Source organism: Balearica regulorum, chromosome 4 (genome assembly GCF_011004875.1).
Source record: "Balearica regulorum gibbericeps isolate bBalReg1 chromosome 4, bBalReg1.pri, whole genome shotgun sequence".
In the NCBI taxonomy this organism is placed as follows: domain Eukaryota; kingdom Metazoa; phylum Chordata; class Aves; order Gruiformes; family Gruidae; genus Balearica; species Balearica regulorum.
The window spans coordinates 31,879,822-31,907,016 of NC_046187.1; the positions used below are offsets into that span (position 1 = coordinate 31,879,822).

At 37.2% G+C, this 27,195-nt stretch overlaps 1 protein-coding gene across 6 annotated transcripts in view; it reads right to left on the minus strand.

Moving 5' to 3' along the window:
* The window catches only part of CCSER1 (coiled-coil serine rich protein 1), a 721,701-nt gene that overhangs the window by 564,245 nt on the left and 130,261 nt on the right, over positions 1-27,195 (minus strand). For all 6 annotated transcript variants that reach the window (XM_075751609.1, XM_075751606.1, XM_075751608.1 and 3 more), the window contains exon 4: positions 24,237-24,330. In XM_075751609.1, the coding sequence (XP_075607724.1) occupies positions 24,237-24,330 (94 nt within the window). The remainder of the gene's footprint in view (positions 1-24,236; positions 24,331-27,195) is intronic.

Sequence of the window (27,195 nt, forward strand, 5' to 3'; positions counted from 1 at the left end):
CCTTTGTATTATAATATCTATATATAGGAATTCCCTGTACTTACAAATTAACTTTTATGAAATGAATTATCACCTCTTTACTGAATTATATATATCTAACTCCTTATTACCCCAAATGTAGGTAGATTACGGTCATAGGTAGAGTAAGAAATAAAGTAATTAAGAATTCTCAACTTCTACCAAAGCATGCTCTATAGTAATTTTTCCTTGTGGCCTTAATTCACATATTTCAAGCACTTTATAGGCACTGAATTGCTGCTTTCCTTAATTCATATATTCTATTCAAGCACATTATAGCCACTGAATCATAGCTTTCCTTTATATCTTCATATTTCCAATCAATGCTTGTAGTTGAAACTCTGTATTTGCAGGATCATAAAAGCATATTCCTTTATAAAGTAAAAAACTATTTTCAAACACTATTTTAAGCTCTAAGGGTTTTTAAAAGTAGTTAAGCATACAAGATATCACAGTTAAACTGGAAGTGCATTTTGAGTGAACCTTGAAAGAACCTTTTTCAGATAAAACTGGAGTGCAGATGAAGAGGCTATTCATAACAGAAAATGGTAATCATTGCTAAATCCATCACTGTTACAGCAAACTCCGGTAAACAGATCAGTGCATTGTGCACATGTTTGCTGAATTCCAGCCTTCCATTTTGCCCATCGTGTGAAAAGGTAAAGCTAAGGCCCAAGTTTTTAACACAGACGTGCATGTTCTTTTGCTTAGGTTGTAGGGCTTAACTGAACCAAGCTTTAGTAGATTCAAAATTTTAACAACTATGAAAGACCTAGCTCTTTTTGGACTCTGGACTTTGGTCTGATTTCAACCTCAATCTCATCAGCCTCCTGGGAGCTTGTATCTCACTGAAAATCCAAGGAAGAACCTGAAGTATTCAAGTGCTTTTATAAAACAAGACTTGTGCTCTGAGGTCAGTTAGGTCTTGCGATGTGAAGCACAAAAATACCTTTAAAAACCAGGACACAGACCCTTAGCTGAGGAAAACTGGAATAACTCAAATTGGGCACTCATGTTGTACATATATGTACAGTTTGACATGGCTGTTTAATCAGCCCTCTTGGTAGCTTGCGAATACAAGCAGTATAAGGCATCCATGTACTAGAAACAGCAACAGCCTATCTAGCTAACTAAAGCAGATACGTATAATAATGTAGTTACTGTGCAAGATCGATGCCTCTCTTCACAAACAGATAAAATTGGAGGGGGGAGGCTCACTCTTGCTTCCAGTTATCCTCAGCACTAAGTGGTTTTTGGAGTGAACGTTAATTTCAATTTTAAGTAACACTCTCTGAAGCCACCATTTATTACCTGGCTCTGTAAAGGACAGCTAACACCTCAAAATGCTACAGCATTAATTATGTATATAAATCACTACACAAAGGACACACAGTTAAGTTTAATCATTAATTAATTGTTTGCTGTTTTCGTTACAAAGACTCAAGGCTTAATTAAGTACCACAGGAATAGTCTTTCATGTTTTCTGACAGACACTGTCATAGATGAAAGTGTTCAGAGACTTTCTTCCTCCTCCCCATTAGACTTATGCCCTCTACAGTTATCCTACCAATTCAAGGCACTGTAACAAAGCATATTAAGAAACACCGCATGGAGATACGCATGACAGGTCTAGCTACCTGCAGTTGACCACATACCCCCACAGAGCTCTTCCCTTAAAGCCTCTGAGACTCTACTGAGTACTCAAACAACTGAACGCTATCGTAACACTGTGCTGCACATAGTAGAGCTACATCACTTATTTTCCAACTTTTGGAGACTATCAGAGAGCCTTATATGGTTGAGGCTGCTGTTACAGTTAAAATTCATTGACTTTGGAGACCTACGCACTGCCAGAATCTCAACCTGCAGAGTGCTGTTCAGGTAATTTATTATTGAAAGATGTTGCAACTTCTTTTGCTTAAGCATAAAGGATAAAACTGTGCAGGTAGCTATATATGAAAAATTGCTCCAACAACAGAAGTGATAATTAATTTAAAATAAAACAGTGAGGCACTGTTAAACCAAGGTAAGAGCATGTCCATGTATGACAGCAGTTATGCTCCACCAGTTGCAAAACCAATATACTTAAGCTGGTACAATCTGTCACACAAACAGTATGATAAAGCCTCAGGGTAAAAAAAAAAAAAAAAAAAAAACAACAAAAAACCCAAACTGTTGCCTTCTCACAAAAAACTTCACAAAATCAGTTAATAGATACAACTCTTGCTCGGGATCATCTGGAAGGAATCTTACTTCACTGTTTTGCTAGGATTTAGCTTTTCCACACTCTACTTGTCAATCAAATCCTTCAGCTGCATCTAAATTCTCTCTTACAAAAAAGATTTTAAAAACAGACACACGTAAAACAGAGGGAATTCCTTCTTATTTCAGAACATTAAGATTTATTTTATTATTTCATAGCAGTAGTATTCACCCAGAGCAGTTGATAACAACCAGCGGATGATAAGGATTATGGCAAACAAATCAAAATTATGATTTCCACCACAAAGAGGCTACTAAGCCAAAAGAACATTAACTAACAGAGTCTTGAACAAACAATGAGCTGACAAATGTGTGATCCTGACATACACGGGCACAGATAAGGAATTTACGCTACTGAGCTACTATCTGCATCTTTAACCCTGGAAGAATTCTGATGTTTCTTACCTTTAATACACTCTTCCAGGATCTCCACCTTCAAGGCTTTTCTCTAATCCTCAGATGGTCAGTTGAGTTCCATTGTTATTTATTTTCCATGTAAACATGGAACACTTTGGGAAATACACTTCATTTAATGACAGCAAGGCTGAGAAGATCAAGTTATCTTTTAAGAGCAACATGAGCACCAAACCCAAACTATTGAAATTGCTACTATTAAAGTTTATATTTAAGTACCTATTAAGCATTCATGGATGGTTGAACACAGAAAAGCAAAGACTAAGCGAGGATCTGAATGTCAAAGTGCAAATTTAACTGACCAAAGTCAAACCACGTGCCTTCGAGAGTTCTATTTAAACACCAAAATATGTAAGAATATTTGTATTATTTGGGGGACTGGTGTATGTATTTACTGAAATCATCATCTCAGCATGACCACGTATGGGAGACTCATGAGGCCCTGCATTTATTCTCCAAATGATTCTAGAGCAAATATGCTCTATTTATTACTATAACCTTTTTCTTTTCCCTCATGGCAACATCAGAATGCTCAACATAGCCTCTAGGTTTCTTTTTAGGCTAATGAATCATCGTTAATAAAAATCAGAAGCAGCTCACAGTTCTGTTGATTGAAAAACCTGTTGATTAAGACCAAGAAGAGAAAAATAGGCAATCTCCTCCTTTTTACACTCTTTTTTCCACTAATGAAGTAAAAAATCACACAAAATTTTAAAAGTCTGGACATTCGGTTTTGTAAGAAAGTGAGCAGATTAGAATCAGAATATACAACAGAAGCTAACTTACTGAATAAATGGTATTTACCTGGACATTTTACTCACTACAACGAAGAAATCATACTGCTTCACAGAAGTCATGAATGAAAACAAATACAATGTGGCAATGGCTTGTATTTACAGCTCTGTATGTATCAAGAGACTAAACTAAATCTCTGTGGCAATGATGTTTAAACTGTCAGTTGATTTGTAATATGGCAGTTTCAAGATCTTCTCTTTTTCTTCTTTTACATCACATAAAGAACAGTTTAAATAATGTTGACTACGTCAGAAAAAAAGAAGTGTTTCTGATTTGTTACCCACATCAGGGAAAAAAAGACATCTGCATCTTAGATTAGTATCCGTTAAGTTTAAAATAAGTGTCTGTTAAAGAAAATCATAAAAAATATGATTTTGATTAAGAATCAGGGTCACAGAGCTAAGAAACACAACAGTGGAACTCTAGGCACATTTGTTCACTCATCTCAGTCTATTTTTCCTCTTCATCACTTCAGACATCACTCAGATCTATGAATACTGGATATGAATCAAAATAAGGAACAAGTAAAGGCAACTGGTCACAGTCTCGTAAGTGAGGTAATGGAAAGCTGGTAGGAAACACACCATAGGAAACATCCTGTATTGGCAGGAAAAAGGAAGACTAAAAACAAACAAAACCAAATGGGCCAGATGAAGTAATTAGCTCTTTCCATCTGTAACTTCTGTGTTATCCATCCCTACTAGGTGAACTGAATGCTGCTGGTGAAGTGATTAGCCATGAAAGAGGTAAAGCTGGCATATAAAATTTCAACAGTAAGCTTCAGGGTTATTTGCCTGCTGCTGTCAGCGGGCAGTTTATACTCGTTGGAGCAATCATGACAAATTCTTTTTCAAATACGTTGGCTTTCACTGCAGGTATTTGGAAACAACCCAGTAAAATGGGGCTTGTTAGGCATAGCTGGAGATTGAGTTTATCTCATATTTAGGAAGTCATCTCTATAGCTGTTGAAGTTAGCAACTTAATTTGCTTTGAATTTAAAAATTAAAATTAATGGCAACAAAAGAAAACAATTTTCAGCTCAATTTCAGCATAATGAACAGGAGCTGCATACATAAACAACAAAAGTGGTCTGCGTTTTAAGATTACATAGTGAACTTGATTCTCCAGCAGTTCTTCAAATGGAATTCCCATTTCAGTCAATTATAGACTGTTTACTCCATTGCTTTTTGAGCCTTCAAATACCACTGGTTTTAATTAATTAAACAAATAAGCAACAGTTTGATTAATCAAGTGCGCATGCAAAAGCCATTGAAAACTCAGGATCAAGGAAACCTTCCTAGCAACTTCAAGAGGCTTTGCAATCAGGCTCTGCAAGACCACATCAGTAAGGGGCTACCAGAAAAATAAATGACAAATAAGAGAAATGCAATTATGCAGGTATGTAGCTGTATGCACTTGACTACATCTTTACCACAAAACCTGACAGGCATCTAGCACTTCTCAAACACAATACAGTTGTATTTGCAAGCAAAATACAGATTGAGCCCTTGTATCTGTTTTAAGAAGCCAAGGTAGAATCCACAAAAACAACAGAAGGCTCCATGACAGCAGGCATCTACACCTGGGTTAGTTGTTTAGATTCCTTTATAGCCCATGCAGAGCAATGGGCACATCTGAAGTATGTCTCACAACAAACAATGGATTTCCACCCAGACACTCAAAACACCTGCTGTTAATACTAACCAAGGACTGCAGTTAAGACAGGTCTTAAGTCCTAGGGACTTAGCTTCTGCATGGATATTTAGCCAAATAAACCAAAGACTGGATGAATAGCACCAACAGCTTACTCGGGATAGCTTGCAAGATCACCGCTAGCAGTCTTGGTCTGCCCATGCAGAAAAATGTCTGGGCAGCTGTTAAATCATCTCCTGAACCACATTTTAAGGTAAATTGCTATTGATCTTGATTTGTCTTAAAATGCCAAGTTCTAAACTGCAGAGGCTCAGGAACTGATTCACTAACAGCTCAGGCGTCTGGGCAGGGGGCACAGGCTTACCAACAGGACAGTTCTCAATATTAAATAAATCACAGAGTAGAACCATGATTCTAAGTAGCTAGCAACAGTAAAACATATAGAGAAAGGTGTGTTTCCATGCCCTTCGAAGTCTTCAAATGTGAGAAATTCCTGCAAGTCATGTGCACAAGCAAGGCAGACCCTATTTGAGCAGATACATGAAGAAAAACCAAACTCATGTGTCTCTATTAGAAGGAAGATTGCAATTACACATGACCAAAAAAAGAACTGAAATAATTTAAAAATGCTGTATTACAACCCATGGTGTAAGAGTGACATGGAAACAAAAAGAAAAAAAAAAAAAAAACAAAAAACTAAACCTCTCAAAATTACAGTTCACCTAAATGACTGACACGAATTATGACAATGACATGAAACTACAATAACTACAATGCATAAAGAAATACTCATCCTACAAAAATGTTTCACATTAATATAATTACGCTACATTCATATATCAATAATTGACAACACTTATTTCTTTCAGCTAAGTGGCTTTAAATAACTTCATATGAAATACAATGAACGTAGGTTACTATGGTGATCAGTATAATTCAGGAATAATTGGTTTATATTTTAAACAAACACATTTGATTCTTCAACCTGAGGCTCAGAAAACATTTAGTAGCCACTTTGAACTTCAGTTTTCCTGCTTAAAGCCCATGACATACTGAGGAAACTACAACCTCCTCAAAGTGAATAATGCATTTAAATGATCGCTCCACCATGCTGAATTACATATAAAACGATACCATTCTCCCCTTGATTTCTGTTAAGTGGTAATATTTGAAACTTATCACAAAAAATATCATGCAACTAGCCTGTAAATTGATACGACTGATCAATTTTCAGGTGTGATACTCCAGGCTGCGATCTCTCCAACACAACATAGACCACGTTAGGCCAGAGCAGTATTTAGATGAGAAACCACTGGAAGAGCAGGAAACATCTGTGATTGGGGACTGGCTCTGTTTCTTCGGCAAGAGCACTGGCTCCCTGTCCCAATATTGTGCACAAAAACAGATGCTCAGTTCATTAACATAAGCCCAACACTACTGATTTTTTTCCAGAACTAAAGTGATTTATATTGGCTCATAAAATCTATGTTTGTTGGATGGATGAAAGATGTCAAAATATTTTTCATGCAAGTAGGGACGGTCAATTATGTGTTCTTTCAAAAATTCTGTATTTTCTTCTGGTTTTGAAAGCAAGTATTTTTCCAATTCTGCAAATAAACAGATGTTAGCAATATCATAATTAATAATTTCTATAGCAGAAGCACCTAAACTCTCAATACTAGTGGATGACCGAAAAGAGTACAGAGGAGAAGGTCGTATAACCATGAGATCTAGACAGTCACAAAACATTCCAATCTATGATTGGCTATCGGGCACCCTGGTAAGTGTAGCTGACAGAAATGGCTCTGTTTTGTCATCTTGGTGGTTTGGAGGTTCCCCCCCCCCCTTGGTGTAGTTTGTTTTCCAAATTGGGTTTTAAACTAAGAATACCCTTGGGGATATAATTCCATTAATATTGCTTATGATGCCATAAAATGTTTTAAGATTCTTCAAGATGAAGAGCTTCAGTTAAAATATGGGTGCATGTAGGGAATACATACTCGTGAACTAAATGTATTTTACACGTTGGTACAATACGTATTACAAGAGCACACCTATAGGTCTGCAGAAGGCGGAATGACAGCCCAGAGCACTGGAGCCCTTGGACCAAGCCCCTTCTTCGGTGCAGGCTGATTATCACAGCCTGAGGATAAAACTCTTGATGATCCTTATTACTGATACTCCAGATCAGAATGTCCTGTTTGCTTCCATGAACTGTCAATCAAGAGACTGAGCTCCCTTGTAGAGCATTTTGTTTTATCATTGTTGATTTTAAAGCTATTTACTTTCTCTTTTCTTAAGAGAAACATCACTTGCAAAATTACAGCTAAAAAAAAAAAGGCATAACAAAACATTTCTCAAACAATCAAGTTATCAGAATCTTATTTGCAAAACACTTACTGTAAGTTATTAAACTTCAGGCTAAATTATAGCACTTGGAATCACAGCATATAAACACCTATGAAATAAAGAATGCATCCCAACAGAATCCTTATGTGAGAGAGAAATACCGATGAGCAAGTAGAGAAAGTATCTTGCAAAGGATTATACGATCTGTGGCACAGATAGAAGCAGATCTCAAATTTTCTGAATCGAGACTACACACTTTTCCTGTAAACTGTATGATTTATTTCTGCTTGTTCAGAGTAGGGCTGTAATTCCATTACAGTTTCTGGGAAGACCATAAAACATACCAGAAAAGAAGCTGTTCAGAATACAGAAAGCTAACATATAAGTGGAAAGTTAGTGCTGGTTTAATTTAAGATATTTACCAAGTAAAAACAGTTTAAAAATATATTCATTCTTATTTGTTAGTGTTTACACAGCTTCTACCTGTTTTCAGTTTAAAAAAAACCCAAAATCAAAACTAACAAGAAAAATATTTTTCCCCTTCTCACCTACTCCTCCTTTTCTTCCTCCTCAAAACCCAGAAATCCAACAACCAAACCTACATTTTTGTGTCAGCATAATTATTGATTTCTAGACCAGAGGTACTACAGGGACTCCACAAATCTGCACGATGCCCTTGAATGCTAGATGCACCGTTAGAATCTCTCTGAATTATGTGAAAGATATATGAGATCTCACATTACCAGACAGTTCCCTACTGGGTACAAATGTGAAGAGGAACACAAATCAAAGTCACTCTCTCCAAAGTCACTGGAAGTAAATTCTTTCATCTGACTCAATAGTCACCTATTCAAAATGACAGTACTTGACTAAATTAAACCTCCCAACAAGATTTTACATTCATTTGTTTTAGTGAATATTACATACTACATCTCTAAGGAAACCAGCAAGCCTACATTAGTAGATATGAACCTGTGAAATTCAGGTTATCCTTGACCTTCCCCAGTTTCATTAGAGCTTTATCAACTCTAACGTCATAAAGACCAAGGAGGACAGTCTGATGCAATAACAAAATTAAGCTGTTTTGCATTTTATAACTGGAGCAAAATTAGATCTTTACCAATCTATTTGCCAGGGATACTTTCAAAAGCAAAACACAGTTTTGCATTCATTTTGAAACTGAAACCAAGTTCCTAACACAAATATTTCTTTAAAGTAGATCTGTTGATAAAATTATACAGAGAACACAGAACATTTTTTGCTGTTCTCAAAGCCAATATACATATACAAAAGTTTATCACTACCTTACCAATGCAAGATTTCCTTTTGCCAAAAATGTTGAAAGAAATCATCCAATATAAATAATTAATTGAATATCATATTCCCTTCCAACCTACTCTCCAAGTACTCAGCAAGTGCTATGGGGCATGAAAAGATCCCTAGATCACAACCACAAAACCCCATTTACTACATTAACAGGGAAAGAAAACTTGCTCCTTGAAAATGAGTGAAATTTAAGGCTACTCCTTTATTAGAAATTCTAAATAACTCTGACACTGTCCATGAGAATTCCCTTTTAAAAAGCCTGCTATATCACCTCCAGAATATGTGAACCGCTCTTATTCCCATTTTCAAGTCACAAAGTGTACAAGTAGTAATAAGTAGCGACTCAGCAGCACCACTTTACTGCCACCTGAAGAATTAAGAAAATAAATAAGGAGTTTCCAATATTTTCAGCATGCAAGAGTTTCTGTAATGTTACCTCACACAAATACATTTAAATCTTCTCATGATAGTACATGATAATTTTTCAGAATGAATGCCAGTTAAGGTAAGAGGTTTTAGAAAAAAAAATATCACAGGAAACAGTCCAAAGCTGTACAATAAATACAGTGTAATACTCCCTATGGTATGTGCTATGGAAAATAAAATTAGACCTTTTAAGCTACTACATTAAATTCTAAGATGGAACACTGAAGAAAAAAAAAAAATCCCAGATAAACATTTCCAGTTCCTATCCTCTGCCCAGACAGTGCACTGGCTATTAATTTTAAAATACTGAGGTAAACTAAAAGGCATGAATAGTTATTAGCTTATTCTTGCAATCTGGACAGCTATACTACACAGAAATATGCATACGAACAGCAAGGCGGGGGGGGGGGGGGGAGGGGGAACCCACCAAAACAAACAAAAATACCAAGATCACTAAAGAACAGAAGGCCAAGTCTAGCTGCTGAGTGGCTCATATGGAAAGCTGCATCAGCACATAAGAAATAATAGCTCACCACATTGTTCACCTAAGAGAACAATGACTTCATAGATCTAGTCCTCCTGTAAGTGGGCCTTACCTAACCTACTTTATGCATCCATATGTATCCTATTTACTGTATGCACGCACTGCATCAGATAAAGAAAATACGGACAGTATTCTGATTTTTATCAAATCATAACATCTGACACTTGAACGGTGAGTGCTCCATAACTCCATAAAACCACTTTAATCAGTGTGTGATACTTCCATAAATGATTTGATTAGTTGGTACCTATCAGAAGGGTGAGGAGTAGAGGTTAAAGCACTTAACAGCACAGAGCACATACTCAGGTAGGAGCTGTGATGCCATTAAAACTCAGTAGATCCAGCCTCCACTTGTTGATAGAAAACTACTTCTCCTGAAATTTAGATTTGATTTTACAATGCACAATCTCTTTCAAAATAAATTCATTTAAGTCTTTCACTGGGTTTTCGCTCATTTTTCCCAGTGGAGGTATTCTAGATGTTCATATAGGTCATGTCAGAAATGGAAAATACTGTAAAAACCTTGAGTGCAGAAAAATCTTTTGAAAATACGTGTGGAAGATAAGAAAGCAGAAGTATAGTTGTAGTCAGCTATTGGGAAAATTTATTGAAAAATACTTGCTCAGGATACGAAGTTCAGAAACAAAACTGTGATATCATGGTCTTTGGTTTAGGTTAGAAAAATCAAATATCCTCACTGACAATCCCCTATCCAGATCGATTCAGTTATGTAGGAGTCTACACATGTGATCAAGGCTGCCAAGAGGGACAAAGCTTCTGTTCAGGAGAAACCCAGACTATGGCACTTTCTAGGCTGACTTGAAGCCAAGAAACAGTGGAAACAACGGACATAGGGCCCAACAATTTCTTCTGTTACATGCAGAATATTCAGGCACTATCTTTATGCAAAAGAAACAATATGAATTTATTTAAGAAGAGAGATAGTGAGGGACCTAATCTGCTTCTAATCTGTTTCTATTAAAGAACCAATCTCACATCACTTCTTAAACAGGAGCCCAGAGGGTTAAAAGGCATGCTGAGATTTTTAAATTAAGCTCATCTAAATGAACCTTGAATAAGTTCTTTTTGCTGTGGGTTTTCTTCCCCTTCCCCTCCTCCCCATAATTGTTTTCAAGGTCTCCTCAGACTACTAAGTGCAGAAAATTGGTAGTTATAAAAAAAAAAAAAAATCTCTTTAAAAAGTATTTCTTAGGAGTAAAGTCTTCATATTACTTATTTCTACACTGCTTGGATGATTAAGAATGAGTCAGGAATGATGCCCTCATTGTTTTGGGAAAATAGAAGACTTTATATGGACTAAGCGTCATTAGAGAAGAGTACCTTCTGAAGGATTTTTTTTTCTTGAAAAGATATAAATATTTTAATATAAATAAGCATAGCGTGCTTTGCTACCAACTCTAATTTTCCTTGCAATACAGAAAAAAAAAATTGTGATAACTTCAAATCTTTTTCTTTCATATCCATTCCTAGAAAACCGATGAAATTAAACAGCTAGACAGCATCCCCAAACTTATTTTAGGAAAAATAATTATTACTCATTTAATAATATAACCTTTTGTTCCTCTAAAGTATGCTGCTGTTAGTACCACAATTCAGAAGAAATTAGTCCATACATTAGCTATCTGTAACCATACATTTCCTCAGCTGGGCTACACAGTTTAGTCTTCTATCATATCTGCTAGCAATACAGTACTTACATATCCTTTTAGCCACAACATGATTATATATTTAAGGCAAATGACGGCAACTGAATAGCTATAAAAATTCAGTCTCACAAGGGGCACTATATGAACTGATTCACAGCACCTAGGATCAAGGTCACTGCTGAATGAGCTTAAATCTGAAGTGTATGATCCCACTGACTTAAGTGGAGTTAGTTATGTGCCTTAGGCTAAATACATGCTTAATGCCCCACTGAGACGCTTTCACAGCAAATTCTTGAAGCACCGAACAATTCCTGTTTCTCAAAGGAAAGATGTCTTTTTTTCGAAACACTCTTTGATACACTAGTAACATATTTCCCACAAACTAGCGAACATGCATATATACTAAATGAATAAGGACACAGAAGAGATCTGAATCTACAATGAATTTAAAACAGAAATCAAAAGGATAAATGGTAAATGTAAAACATGCTGAATCATCCTTGATACAGACAGGAATCTGAACAGAACAGTAAATGCAGTGACCTAAATCCTGATGAGATACCAAATTTCAAATATATTTTTGCAGCAATAAATATAGGGACAATTCATCCCCACACATAATTAGAAAGTAGGCTGATCTCCATGGAGTTCTGCCGACTCCAGAATGCCTAACCTATAATTTATAAATGCAACTAGCGTTATTAAATAATCATGGTGATTCTATTCTACAACATAAGAAACAAAATAATCTATTGGGAGACCGCATTCTCCATTATTATATCAGTAAAAATATGGCAAACTTAACTAATGTCTTGGTTGTGTAGACTTTTAAGCTTGGAAACAAGCAAGACTTGCCATCTTTGACCTACAGCTTTGAACTATACTGTTACATGAATATACTGTTACCTGAAATCAAGAACTAACTGAAGGTTGAAAAGATACAGGCTGTCTGCATTGTACCTCAATATGAGACTTAAACAAGAACGTAAAGCAGAAAGAAGCCCAAAATACATTTCTTTAACAGAAAGCAAACAGAACTAGGTCAAGAAAAGGACTAAAGATGAACAAGTAAAAAAAATTTTTTTTTCCACAACACCTCTAAAATGAGCTGAATCTGCAAAAGAAGTAACTGATTATATAGGTTAGAGTTGTAATCATAATAAATCCAAATGTCATCTAAAATAACACAGGCTCCTGTATATTCCAGGAAAGCACAGAAAGCTTGTTAGGAAAGAAGAGAAAAAAGACATTGTAAATGTGATGGGGACAGGGGAGCAAAACAACCTCACTTGTATTTAAGAAGAAAATTACACGACTGAAAGTGTCGTCTTTTATTTACAAACTCTGGAAACTATAAATTCTCACACTGGAGGAAAGCACAGCCTTTTCTGTTATCTCCCCTGGCCTCGTCGCATTCCCTTTGCCAGCCTTCTAGCGCCTGCCAGCGAGCTGATTCAATGGCTCATTATTCCTGCATGCCAAGAGAAGAAATCCGCAGGAGCTTTTCTTGTGGGTTAGAGAAGAGTGCAGGCTATTGCGAGACTAGATATACCATGTAATGTACCTCTCCATCACTTGTTAGCCATACTGTGTGTTTGCTGTGGGGAACAAGGGGGGGCAGCGCAGGCAGCAAGCATGCTTGTATTATGGAGAGGTCCTGCTTACGACCTGGATTTCATTCAACTTGTTGATTTCTTTTCAGAATTGAGGGACAGAATAATACTTCTGCTGGTATCTGAAAGCTGGAAGAGTTTGGAAAATTCTCTTAAACTGCTTGCTGTATATCACCCTAAACCAAATTTAAAGCAACTTCATTCCAAACTACGTTATTTTTCCCAGAAGCTAAAGGTGAGATTTTTCCCACTCCGTTTTTCCTTCTCAGCTCTAGTTATTTCTTTTCCCCATTCTATTTACCCCTACTATTGACTACCTGTGATAACTCAGGGTCAAAGGATCACGGACCAAGATTCCACAAAAACTCACAAGAAGGCAATGCCTTTTGCCTGCTGGACCTCCTTCCACAGCCAAAACCATCTCTTTCAGATGCACAGTGATACAGTCACCAGGTTCTTCAGGTGAGTAACCCCACACAACTCTGCACAGCCCGTCTGTGAATACACACGTGCTGTATTTGCCAACTTAGCAGCTTTGATTGAAAATCCTCAGAACCAGGAGCTATTTGCATTTAATCTAATACATGCTGACAATAAGATGGTTAAGCAAAGTATCTATGTCATTCTAGCCTAAAACCAATAATTTACAATGAGTACGTCATGTCAGAAATGTTACATTAAGAAGCTTAAAGAATACCTTTTCCTGATTCCCCAATTCTGCAAAAATCTCCAAATGTAGTCAAACAAATTAAAGATTGAGTAGGGAAGAAAACAATGAAATTGAACCTTAGAAATAGTTATTCTATGTTTTATTCATGGAGAAAACGTATTAGAAACACAGAGGCTTGTCAAAACTATTTTCTGTGAAATTAACAGTTTTGGGAAAAAGCACGAAAATATTACAACATAACTGTACTTTCATATAATCTACTGCCTGCCTGCTTTTCAACCTCCAAATAAGTGTGTTTTTACAGTAAATTGCTTTTTTTATAAAGAAAAACTTCTGTAAGAAAAAAATTGGTCAAGTCAGGAAGATCTTCCACAGGTTAATCATGTTGCCTCGGCTTTGACAGTCAGCAAAATCATAATCATTATAATAAAGAAAGGTTTACTACCAACACTTTCTCCTTTTTTCCATAAGAGATTCTCAGGCCCTAGGGCCTCTCTGGTTTCCTTAATCTCTGCAAAGAGACCACGTTAATTCTTTTTTCCTAAAAAAAAAAGTGAAGTGTGTTTGTGGGGCTGGAAATTAAATATTTAGAGAGGGAAGAGAAAATGAGCACATCAGCCATCCTGCAACCAAAAAGCACCACATTCATTTACTATCTTCAATTTTCTGTTTTATTTCTCATCCTTGCAAATTCCACAGCTACTCTGTTACAAACAAAACCTGTCACTAGTTCTCAAAAGTTGAGTGTGAGGAATTAAAGCATTTAAACCTCTGAAACAGCTCAAAGAAACGCCTTTGGTTTGTCAGTACATTTTACGTATGTACTACTACTAGGTGCATACATTTACGTACACACTACTTCCAGCATATACACACAGTACCATAGGCTGAGGGATACTACAGGGGACCGTGGCCTCTGGCAGCACCAGGGCTTGTTCTCAAAAGTGCATTCTGAATATTTTTATCTGCAACTACACTTTCCTTTAAATCTTAACTGGAAATAGACTCTCCCTCCCAAAGATGTTACAATATGATGGAAACAGGAAAAAACCCACCCAAAACTCCGTATCAGCCCACTAATATTATCCTCAGTAGGCATGAATGCATGCATCGTCTTTTGCAAAAGCTACTGGAGTGGTGGCAAACAGGTGCTTTGACAAACTTTCATTTTAAAGCTGTTCCCTGCAGTAAGGGTTGCATGGAAGAATTTTGAAACCAGGCGTGGGAGGAGGAGATTGCCAGGCACTATTCACTTTGGGTCAGATTCAACAATCCTAAAATAAGCCCAAGTACAGAAGGTAAAACCAGAAAATTTCTTCGAGGTCACCTTTCAGAGTTTATCTCAAATTGTACCTTTGGCAAAGAGTGATGTACAATTTCCTTCTTACAACATGCTACAGAAAACTAGCTAAGCTATACAGCCCAAAAGTACAGACTTCTTCTGGGGGGTCTCAGAGAGGCTAAAACATTCTCAGGAAGCCCACGTACCCCTGACCTACCTCTGAAGCATTTGCTACCTACTGACCCCCCTCCTAAAGCTGAAACTAAGGTACAACAAATCTCAGGGCTTACTTACCTGCACGGCATTTATTTGTGAATTCCTTCCCCCTCAAGGGAAGTTGGAGGTAAAAACAGAAGTAAAAATCAACAAAAGCCAAACAATATTAAGCATTTGACAGAATCCTCACAGGGACAAGAGAAGGGACAACAGGCTCTCTCATCACAAGAGACTCAGGTACAAGACACAGAACAATAAAGTCAACTAATATTTTCAAACACCACAGCTGATATGACCCAATCTTGGAGTAATGGTGGATGCAATTTTGGAAAGATTTAAAAAGTAATTTATTTTTGAACCCAGGCTTTAGTTGATGAGTATGATAGGCTTTTGCAGTACTTTTTCCCTCCTATTATAAAGAAACTTGTGTTTTGCTTTGGCATTTTTTCAGCAGAAGGAAAGACAAAAATAACAGGAGCAGTAACTGCAGTGGACACTCCAGCAAACGTAGTGTCTGCTCCACTTCCCAGAATGACATATTAAGAGGCACAAAATATAACATAATTGGCCTCTAAAGATTGTAATGACTCTGCTTATTCATGTAGCTCCATCCCAATGGTATCTGAGTATCTCTCAAACTTTAATACCAAATCCCCGTGACTATGGGAGCACTGCTTTCTACATACTACAAGTACATTGACTAGCCCAGGGTAACACTGGAAATCTACATCAAAGAACTCAGCTCAACCCAGGAGACTTAGACTGAAGTCTTAACTATCAGACTATCCTTCCCTTCTTCACCTAAGAGTGGAGCTACAAGGATCCCAGAGACAAAACACTTCAAAATGTCAAAAGACATCACTAACTCACACTTTCCAGCCAGACACAGTTTCAGTCTGACCTTGAAGTAGGATCATTGCAGAAGTTGTATGGAAGGTGTAGTTGTTACATGAACTGAGTTATGGCTGTTCTGCAGAATAATTGTAAGCTCGTAATTGTCCCGCTTAGTCCCTAAATTTCTTGGTTGTACTCACAAAAACTGAGAAGAAACAGTATGCGCCCCAAATTCTCATCACATTTCCATTTTGGTAAGACAGCCAGTACAGATCTTTGTAAACTCACAAAGCAGAACAGAAAAGCAGCACTTGACACACTACTCAAACTTTGCCATCTAAAAGTGCAGAATTGCTTGAAATAGGACGGTATGCTTTGATTTGTCATGATGTTTATTATTGCTTTTATTTTCTGCCTGCAGATATTATTAAAGAAGATGTTTCATCTCAATGTATGTATAAAATCAAAGGAATGAAGGAAGACAGTATGCTTAATTTAATTACTGTCCTGGTTCTTTCAGTAAACGATGGCTGAGCATACCACTATGAATAAGGATTTGTAACTAAGTGTCACACTATAATTATGAAAGAGTAGGAAATTGAGATACAGACTCTGATTCTAATTGCTCCATGATAACCATCCAAATGCATCTCACTCAAAGTATTCTTTCATGACCCCGGAGTTCAGGACTGTGCTCTTTTGCCCTTCTTATGAAGGAAAAACCTCTTAGCATCTAAATTATGGGTGTGATGTTCTGCGATGCTGATCTTTTTGGCTCCATTTAAGTGAACAGGACTTACATGTACATATCAATAATAAAATTTGTTTCAGCCAGAAAGGAACCTAACTTATACCCACCATTTGAACATATCAGTCCTTCACCCTTCTTTACACCAAAAAGAGAGCTAAAAATACTAATTTGCTCAGGAAACAGTATTTTCTTTGATCCCCTGAGAACACACAGCAAAGGTCAATTATATTCAATATCTCAGACATGTTTTAAACATATTCTGAGAGAAGCACACCTAGAAGCTAGTGTTACCTGCCTTCTGTGGCTTATGAGCTAGGTTCATTAGTAAGTCAACTTTTCAGGTAAAATACGCTAAAAGAGTTTTAGAATAAAGTTACATTGGTAGTAGTTCTGGATTGTGATTTTTTATTTCCTCAATTAAAACTGGAATGAGATTACACCATACATTTACATTAATAACAAAACAGAAACAGGATACTCAATTCAGTACCACTTTACTACTTTTCCAGAGTACGGACCAGGATGCTCCAGGATGCTGAAGGACTAACCTTCTATTAGCCTCAGATTGCTGTTTAGTTTTTTACCGAATTTAATATTAACTCCTTTTCTATAGTGATTTTTTTCTTCATCTCCTTACTTTCAGTAACTTTAAGACTCCTAATAACACACCTAGCCACAAGCATGCAATGGTTATTATTGACTAACACAGATTCGCTCTTTTCATTTGATAGTGCTACCTACTCTTTCACTGCAAAGCCCATGAAAATCCCTTTTCTCCACACCAAAGGAGTTTCATTTCAGCTCAGCACTGCTACCGTCCATTAAAAAATTAATAAAAATAATTAGTACATTTAATTAATAGACACAGGAGGAGCTCCAAACCCACCACAGAATTTTCACACAGCTTGCTCGTCACATTCAAAATAACTCAGCAACTACCTAATTAATATCACTGGGTCATTACACCAACACTTTAGTTTGGCTGGGTACTGATGGCAGTTGAGCTGCAGGCTATCTCAATTTAAAAGAAATACAATAAAAATTCCTGACTTTTACTTTCTAAAAAACAAGTGCTCTGTGTTTTTGTTGGTGAGGCTGCTATTACCTAATGCAATTATGTTACTAGAAGATCATTTTCTGATATGATGACTGTAATTTGACAGTTTAAGTACGTTTAAGTTGTGCATCCATCTCAAAAGTCAAAATGCTATTTCTACCTTGCCCTCAGAAGTTTGCAAAACCCATACAATATTCTGTCAAATTAATAACAATTTTTTAATGAAAAAACAGATATTTGTGTTGTGATAAGAGTTCTGTAGCCCAAGACACTATGTTTTGGATCTCACTAATGTGCACTAAATAAAAACTACCCAATACAAACATACAACAAAGGTTAGAGCCCACGGTTTCCAACCACTTCACTAAGATGTGCCTCTCCCTGCTCATTACTGACAGTACTAAGCAGACACCGTACCACAGCCTTACTTTTTAAACACAAAGAGTATCTGTTTAATAGTTCTATTTTATTAGGTATACATGCGCAAGTATTACATCATAAGAGCGATACTACTACATCAGAACTTCACATGCTCATTCCTTTCAGTTTTATTAACACAAAGCTACACCAAGAACAGGCCCTTCTTTCTCAATATCCACTAATAGAAGAAAATATATATAGGGCACATAAAAGCCAATGCCACCATGTCAAAATCATTTTATTAAGTCACACCTACTCTTTTTCATTCATAAACCTTGAGCAAGTACCAAAGCATGTATTACCACACACATAGAATTAAATACGCACTTAAAAAGCTTCTAAAATTCTTAAGTTAGGTTTGAACAAAATGTGCCCTATCTCTGAAAGTGTTTGCTTTTTTAAGAGTTGAACAATATTTAGATGGATGTTCAAGTACACTTTCATATTTCCACTCTTAATTTATTTTTTCCAGCAAATAAGACAAATAATCTCATTTTTGAAATATGCTAGGTGAAATAACTATGCTTTACATGTATATTGGATCACTGCTTTACAGATGCAGCTGAGGCATTAAACCCAAAACAGGTAAAGTTCTGACTGAAGACAAATCTCTTCTAAAAATTATAGCAAGCTACATTATTCAAAACTATTCAGCAAGCACCCAAGCAGCAACATGATGGATGCAGCAGGCCAGTCTGGGTATGCAGCTAATCAATATCGCACTCGTGAATAGTCATTGTGTAGTGTAGAGCCTGATGTAGATCTGACACATGCACGTGCTTAATATTCGGTACCATGAGCGGTCCTGCCGGCTTCAGCCAGATCACTTGCTACAGATCACAGCTCCACACATACACCTTTGTGGAAAGACGTAGGGGCCCTGGTTTTATGACACCTTTGGCAAATAGTTAAGAAATTACAAAAGACTCTGGATAGCTAAGCCTTTGTGAACTTTTAGAAAAGGCTACTATTTACTGTAGTCATGATTTAATGACAACACTAACCACACAAAACCAAATCTTTGGGTTTTTCAATAGGCTATGGCACAGCACAAGCACACAACTCAACCACATTTACGTGTATTACTTAAATAAATTCCCCACTGCTTATATCACTGAATAGAAAGGTCTTCCTTATGTATTTGAGTAATCAATACGTGGAGTCAAGTAAGTAATGTTTCACCAGGGAAGAGGAAAATGAATGAGGTTAAATTAATGCTGCCACTTTCTATAAACCAGCAATGGTTTCCCGCTACAGAAACCACTAACTTCATTATTTTATAACAGGAAGTCAACGTTCTAGCATATCTTAAAAGTCTAATTTACTTAGAGTAATAAAAAGGCACCCTCAAGGCTCATCACGTATGTCATATTATGCAAGTTTTAAATATTCCAGCTTAAGAACAGTATGCAAAAAACTCAGCAAATCAAGTTGATTAATATTTTGCATTTGTATGCAGTAGTGCTCTCCACTCAACAAGTACTATATAAATATTATTTTATTAAATTTCAAAGCAATTGTGTTAGGTGGGATAATAAAATGTCTCTGTCTTACATTCTTTATCTCAGTAATACAGCCTTTATAACAGAAGCAAAAGTAGTAAATTAATGCAGCAAACTCACTTACGGAGAGAAGGTCAGAAACAAGGGAATTCCAGACTTCTAAAGCCATGTTAAGACTAGCAGGGCACAGAAATCTACATTCAAACTAGGAGCATCTATATGAGGTTTGCAGCAGTCTCCTTATCTTCAATTGTACAGTTAAAGTTAGGGATATCTTTTAAATTTCTAGGGTTCACAGTTCCTTTTTGCAGGAACCTCATTTCATGAGGATGTTGCTGGAGGGCAACCAGCACCATTAGGGAAAAGGTGAGAGGACAGAACAAGAACATAAGTGAAAAATAAGCTGGAGTAATAAATAAAAAAACCTGCAAACAATGAAAGAGGTAACAGATCTTTGTCTCTTTCTTGTTTCTAGCTCTGTATTTTAATTAACACAGAGTTCCACTTTCTGGAACAATGTCTCCTTGCCTGCCAATTGGCTCCTAGCTCCTCTTTTAAAACTCACTCCTTAATACCCATTTCTGCCAGAAATCCTTCCAATAACGTCTTATTGGCTGTTCATAAATGGTCACTAAAATTATGGTAAATCAATACAATTATTTTGTTAAATTATTATATTGTCAACTTCACTAGAAAGTCAAAAAGACATATCCTCACCCTAACAAATACTATTCTTTTCAACCACAGCAGAAAAAAAATCAGAAGCTATTGTAAATCTGGCCTTAAATAACAGGAGTCTCTAAAAATCTGGAGCTCCTAATGGCAATTAACAGACTTTCTCAATTCGCCATTAACCAGCCCATCAACCATATTTATTAACTGCGGCACTACACTTCAGAATTTCTATGTTTCAATGCTACAGCTTGCTGCATACAGCCTGCTGACCAAGGAAGAGTTTGTGATATTCAGGTCAAAGATGTGATGTTACCCCTTGCATTCATGTAATTTGTCATTTTAGAGATTTTTGTAGGCTCTTGAAGAATAGGAACTTGCCTGATTCATTAGTTATCCCTCTGTAACAAATGAAGAAAGAACTGAATTCTTTTCATATTTCAATGCATTTGTTAAAATACTGAATGTTTCTCTTGAAATATTTCCCCCTATAGTAATGCCCCACAGAATTCCTTATAAAGATCCAAAGTGGGGCACACGTGGATTGTAATATGGCTTTAGGACTCATGGCCTTAACCAAATAAGTGCTATAATCAGAATTAGTATGTACAACATCAACGGGATTTTTATTGCACTACAAATAGTCAGAGTAGTATTGATAACTTTCACTTCCATAAGAGAAGAATTTTGAAGTTTCCATGCAAAAAGCAGCATTTCATGTCATATCTTTATACTCAAACATCTTCATTTTAATAACAGATCTAGAAGTACATGTATTAACTCTCAGTTGACTTCAGTACAATACACGTGTGAATGCCAGATATACAGATCCCTTTCAAGTATTGGAGAAACATAAGGAACTTGTTTGGAATATAAACAAATACTGCTACAAAACTGCTTACATTTGTAAAGCTTACATAACACATGGCTCAATCCTACACAGGATAGAGAGCATGTACCAAGAGGGAAGAGAATCTGTAGAGCTGGGATTGTCTTGAACAATTTTTAGTGAAGCAAGCCATAGGTAAACTATTAATCTTAAAAGAAGCCTTTGTAAAGAGTCCAACAAACCAGCTGCTAGCAAATACTATGGAAAATCATCTACTCTTGTTTTCAGGGTGGTCACATACTGAAAGAAATCAAATAGACCCTTGTTTTTATTCAAATTCAATTAGAATAACAACTTCTATCATAACTGTACTGGGTCATCCTCAGTGTGTAATCTGTTGCTTTCTTGTTTATGAAGAGGACAAGACTAAAGATCTTTTAAAAAAACATATATTGCATCCCAATTATCTGCAATAGCTGATATGTGCATACCCAGAAATATGATTACTTCCAATTTGATGAGCTTACAAAAATTTAAAGCCCTGCATTAAACTAGTTGTGTATCTTGAACATGATCACTTGATCACTTTTATATTCTGGTGCTTATAAAATATTTGCATCAATAATATTTGATAATGTATTTTAAGTGAAAACATTTAGAAGAATTCTATTTGGGTATGAATGGAGAGGTCTATTGGAGAAAACAAGCAAGCCCAAAAATGAAAACAGAGAATGGATTGATTAGGAGTTACTAAAAAAGAGTTTGGTTGAAAAGTCTTAAATTCTGGAAATGGGACACAGCTTAATATAGCAATCAGAAAAGCAACTTGTCAAAAAAGTTTAGATGTCAGTATCTAACTCTAGAGTTTTATGTACTTCAGTGGTATGTAAATGCTAAAAGACTCTGAAAATCAAGACTCTTATCTCATTATCTTAACATGAATTAAGATGACAACTTACAAACAACCACATCTAACTATCTAGTGCCAGATCTTAACCCAGTATAAAGACATCAGCTTTATTTGGTGAAATTCTGTCAACTTGTACTGTGGCTCGATCCTTCCAACTCTGACTTCCAACTGAATGACTCAAAACCAATAGGGGCAACTAGGCAAATCCTTTTTTTTTTTTTTTTACCTAGACTAACCACCAAACAAATAAATAAATCAAAGAGCAAATATTAATAAGATAAACACCTTTGCTTTTAAAGATGATGTATATACTGCAACATGTGTCCCTACATTACGGCTCGGAACAGAAATGGTCACCATTCTTCAAAGGGCCATGTAGATCTTTCTGTTTTAAAAGCACCTCATTTGCTCTGGATAATGAGCCAAGAGCAGAAAGATTATGTGTCATATCTCCATCTTAATGACTTTACCATCAAGTATAGTGTCATTTAGGCATTATGGTCTTAGCTGTTCCAGAAGCTGCTGCAAATCTTTATAATAATATGCTGGGCATAACTTTTTCATCACTGTTAATTCAGTTCTTTATAAATATAAGAAAGGATGAAAACACAGGTGAGGTGAAGTTCAACATGTTAGAGAAGTTTATTTACGGAAAATGGTTCTGCCAGCTAATTTGTTTCCAACAGGCCCAAGGAATGAACAAGTCTAAACACTATGATTTGTTATGAAAAGTAACATTTGTTTTTGAAGCTTTTTGACCATGTTTCTTCACCCATAAGTTGACTTTTCATAACCACTTAATAGCATTATTCAGGACTGGTTAGAAAGGGCCTTTTCTGTGCAGTTAATTTGTTGCATCGTAGCTCCCAGAAATTTAGGAAACTCTGATCATGCACATATTGCTGCTACAACCCCCCATACTCTCTGGCTACTTTGTTTTCTACCAAATAAACCAAAACAGTTGTTTTGTCCTGTAAGCAGATATGCAAACAAGCTTAAAAAGCACAATACAATGGTTAAACAGAATTATCATAGAGATAATTCAGATTTATTCACAGAATTAACGCACATAGAACATTTGAAACAGAAGCATAATTCAAGCAGTTTATCTGTAACCATTGCTAAATTTGCAGCAAAGGAAGGACCAGAACCAAAGATGGAGCACACCAGCAGGCACGTCTGAAACCCCACTTCCACACGAGCCTGCATGAATGCGCATTATAGGTACCTGCATGGGTAGATGGACAAAAAGGACAGAAAACAGCAGGTGAAAAAGAAGGTGAGAATTACTCCTGCTTAAAAACACATAACTGCCATAACAGAGTACAAACTCAGAGCTCTACTTGCAATCACGTAGAAATCATACGTACGTTTGAAGTTTCTCCGAACCCTGTGGAGCTAGCAGGACTTCTCCTGTTCACAGACTAGACCCTACATTGTCCCATGTCACAGCCAAAGGAAATACAGGATTCCCCACTGCAGGTGCCACAACGTACCAAGAGCTTGCGTAACCCTGTTATAAAATTGTTCTGAGCACACTACAAGTTGACCTTGGTTATTGTTATTAATCAAGGCAGTGCAACAGTGACAACCAACCATGAGAGAAAGGATCCAGTTACACTCATGTAGTCAAACCTTCTTTATTTGAAGCATATTATTCTGGCACACACAAAATCAGATTGCAATTATACCAGCAATAGTCTTTTTGGTAACTGCTTGGGGTAGGCAGCAGTCATTTTAAGTATCCAGAAAACCAGATGCGACTGCCTGTGGTGCTGGAATTCTTCTGTAGCTGTAAAAATCACTTACATTTCTTAACTGACCATATGAAGTCCAAACGCAGCGTAAAGAGTATCTTTGTTAAATGGCAAACACATTTAGAAATAACACTACAAAATGCATGCTGCTCTTCCTCTTCCAAGAAAATGACTTTTTTTATTTCCAAGTAATTGTATTGAATACATTTAACTTTATATAAGTTAATAATACCACCTCGTTGAAGATATTCAGTATTTATCTGACTTACCGGAATGATGGTGATGTTGTTCTTCTAGGAACTCCAAATCAAGCATTAGATCATCTTCATCCAACTCACAGGAACCCAAATTATTCAAAACATCCTAAGACATTTAAAAAAAAAAAAAAAAGAAAAGAAAAAGAAAAGAAAAAAAGCTGCATTTAGACAGATGTTTTAATCAAATTATTCTGCACAAAATAATGAGCAGATCTGGGAAATATGTTTAAGAAAGTAGAAAAATTTTTTGTAGCTCCAATATTGGCGCAGTGAGAAATTGTATAAAATAACTGTCCAAGTAGAAATGTCATTATTCTCTGTTTTTTACAGGACCTCGAATATTTAACAAAAAAAAAAAATCCAGAAGTACAAGTAATACCATCTATATAACTCCATTTTTTTTCTTTTACTGTTCAATGATGGTTTTGTGTCTTTCCAAGTTTAATCATAACTATTTATGAAGCATAAAAAGGTTATTTTTAGCACAATATAAAAGTATCAGTACTTGTTTTTCATTAAATTTTGGATTTCTAAGCACTGCCTTCCCTTACCAATATACTCTGAAGAGACATTTACTGTTCTATTTATCCAAGGGATAGAGAGACACAAATTTAGGATAAACAGGAAATTCAGGCACAAATGATCGACTCATGAATTTTTAGTATTATAGTGGGTGGTAAAGGCTTACATGGACAGAAAAGAAAGCCTGACTGAAGAGTAACTGTGTAAGTCCCCATTCCCTTCATTCTGTTTCCCAAGTTTTAAACACAGACAGATAAGGCAGGTTTACACAATGCATCCTCTTGAAAGGCAAAAAGGGGTGGTGGGGCTACAATCAAGAGAGAGCTTTTCGCATTACATTCTTCCCTACAGGATTAGCTTCTCAGAAGATAAAATGACTAGTTATGTCTTAGGTAGACATCTTTATGCTGTAAACTCTTGAGTACAGGAATATCACTATTTAGGCTTCATTTGGGGTTGTGGCATAGCGTTCAGCTCAGCGTTTGCGAAGCCCTGCCTGGACAACCAGTGCCTGCAGCCTGACACAGGAATGACAATCAGTCTCAGAAGAGATGCACGGCTGACGGGAGACAGAGCCGCAAGCAAGGAGTCATGGCTGAAGAAAACCTCCCCTCTCTGCCATCCAGAGAGAAACAGCAGCAGGAGGAAGGAAACCCACACCAGGACAGTTCACTTCTTTCTTGTTCACCATTCCTAGGCTCACCACGGGCAACCACGCAAAATGAGGCAACGAGGCAACTGTTTTCTCTAGCCCCAACCACCTATAAGTTACTATACTCGATGTATTAAAAGAGATATTCATTCTCTGCTTTCTTCCCATGTATATTTTATTCTATGGTCTTTTTTTTGACCTGATAATATCATGATTTTCTACACAGTCATCAACACCTAATCAAAGATAATGGATGCATTCTCCAGCTGGCATTTTGTTTGCAAATCTACAAGTGACATTGCAGCAGGCTTAGTCCTTCAGTCCATTCACAGGCAAAAAAAAAGTCAGTAGATCCTGGATGAGATACTGGCACTCCATACATCTCACATGTTCCCAACACAAATGTAACCCAGAGAACAGGGGAATTCAGTGTGGAAGAGGCCAGGTGATCATCCCAAAGTATTGAACTGTCCATGAGATCTCTGTATAGCAATCTGCTGTACAGAAATAAGATAAATATAACAGTAGTATATATTAAACTAGAAAAAGCACTCCCTGACTTCAGTTCCAATCTTTTTTTTTTATGTTCCTTCTAATTCTTTGAAGCATTTCCCCCCCCCCCATAATAGATGCCAATTCTTATTCACACTCACAACTTACACTTATTCAACCCTTTGGCACAATTATTTCTTCAAGTTCTGTTTTCTACTCTGTCACAAACAACACACAGGCAACACAAGGGCTTTTTCCAGCATTCTCTTCCTGACTTACCGTTAGCATGAGAAAACCTCTTCTGAGGTACAGAACCCACTGCTAATGCTGTTACTGTATTTACAGATGCCAAGCACAGAAAGTGACAACTGCCAAGCGCAGAGACCTCCACATAAGCAGCGAACAGCAGTGTACAGAAGGAAAATATACATTCCATGAACATTACACTGACACCAAACACACACCTTGAGATGGAAGGGTACAGGCTCTTTAAGAAGAACAGGCAGGGCAGACAAGAAGGGGGCATTGCCCTCTATGTCAATGACCAGCTGGAGTGCATGGAGCTCCACCTGGGGATGGATGAGGAGCCCACTGAGAGCCTATGGGTCAGGATTAAAGGGAGGGCTGGGGCAGGGGACATCATAGCAGGGGTCTGCTACAGGCCATTTGACCAGGGGGACCGAGCAGATGAATAGGCAGATAGGAGCAGCCCTCACGCTCACAAGCCCTGGTCCTTATGGGGGACTTCAACCACCCTGACATCTGCTGGAGGGACAACACAGCTGAGCGCAAGCAATCCAGGAGGTTCCTGGAATGTGTCGATGACAACTTTCTCCTCCAAGTGATAGAGGAGCCCACGAGGAGAGGTGCCATGCTGGACCTTATTCTCACCAATAAGGAGGGCCTGGCAGGGGACATCAAGCTCAAGGGCAGCCTTGGCTGCAGTGACCACGAAATGGTGGAATTCAGGATCCTCAGGGCAGCGAGGAGGGCGCGCAGCAAGCTCACTACCCTGGACTTCAGCAGAGCAGACTTTGGCCTCTTCAGGGATCTGCTTGGTTAGAATACCATGGGACAAAGCCCTGGAAGGAAGAGGGGCCCAAGACAGCTGGCTAATATTCAAGGGTTACCTGCTCCAAGCTCAGGAGTGATGCATCCCAACAAAGAGGAAGTCAAGCAAAACCACCAAGAGGCCCCCGTGGATGAACAAGGAGCTCCTGGGCAAAGTCAAACAAAAAAAGGAAGCCTACAGAGGGTGGAAGCCAGGGCAGGTAGCCTGGGAAGAATACAGAGAAACTGTCCAAG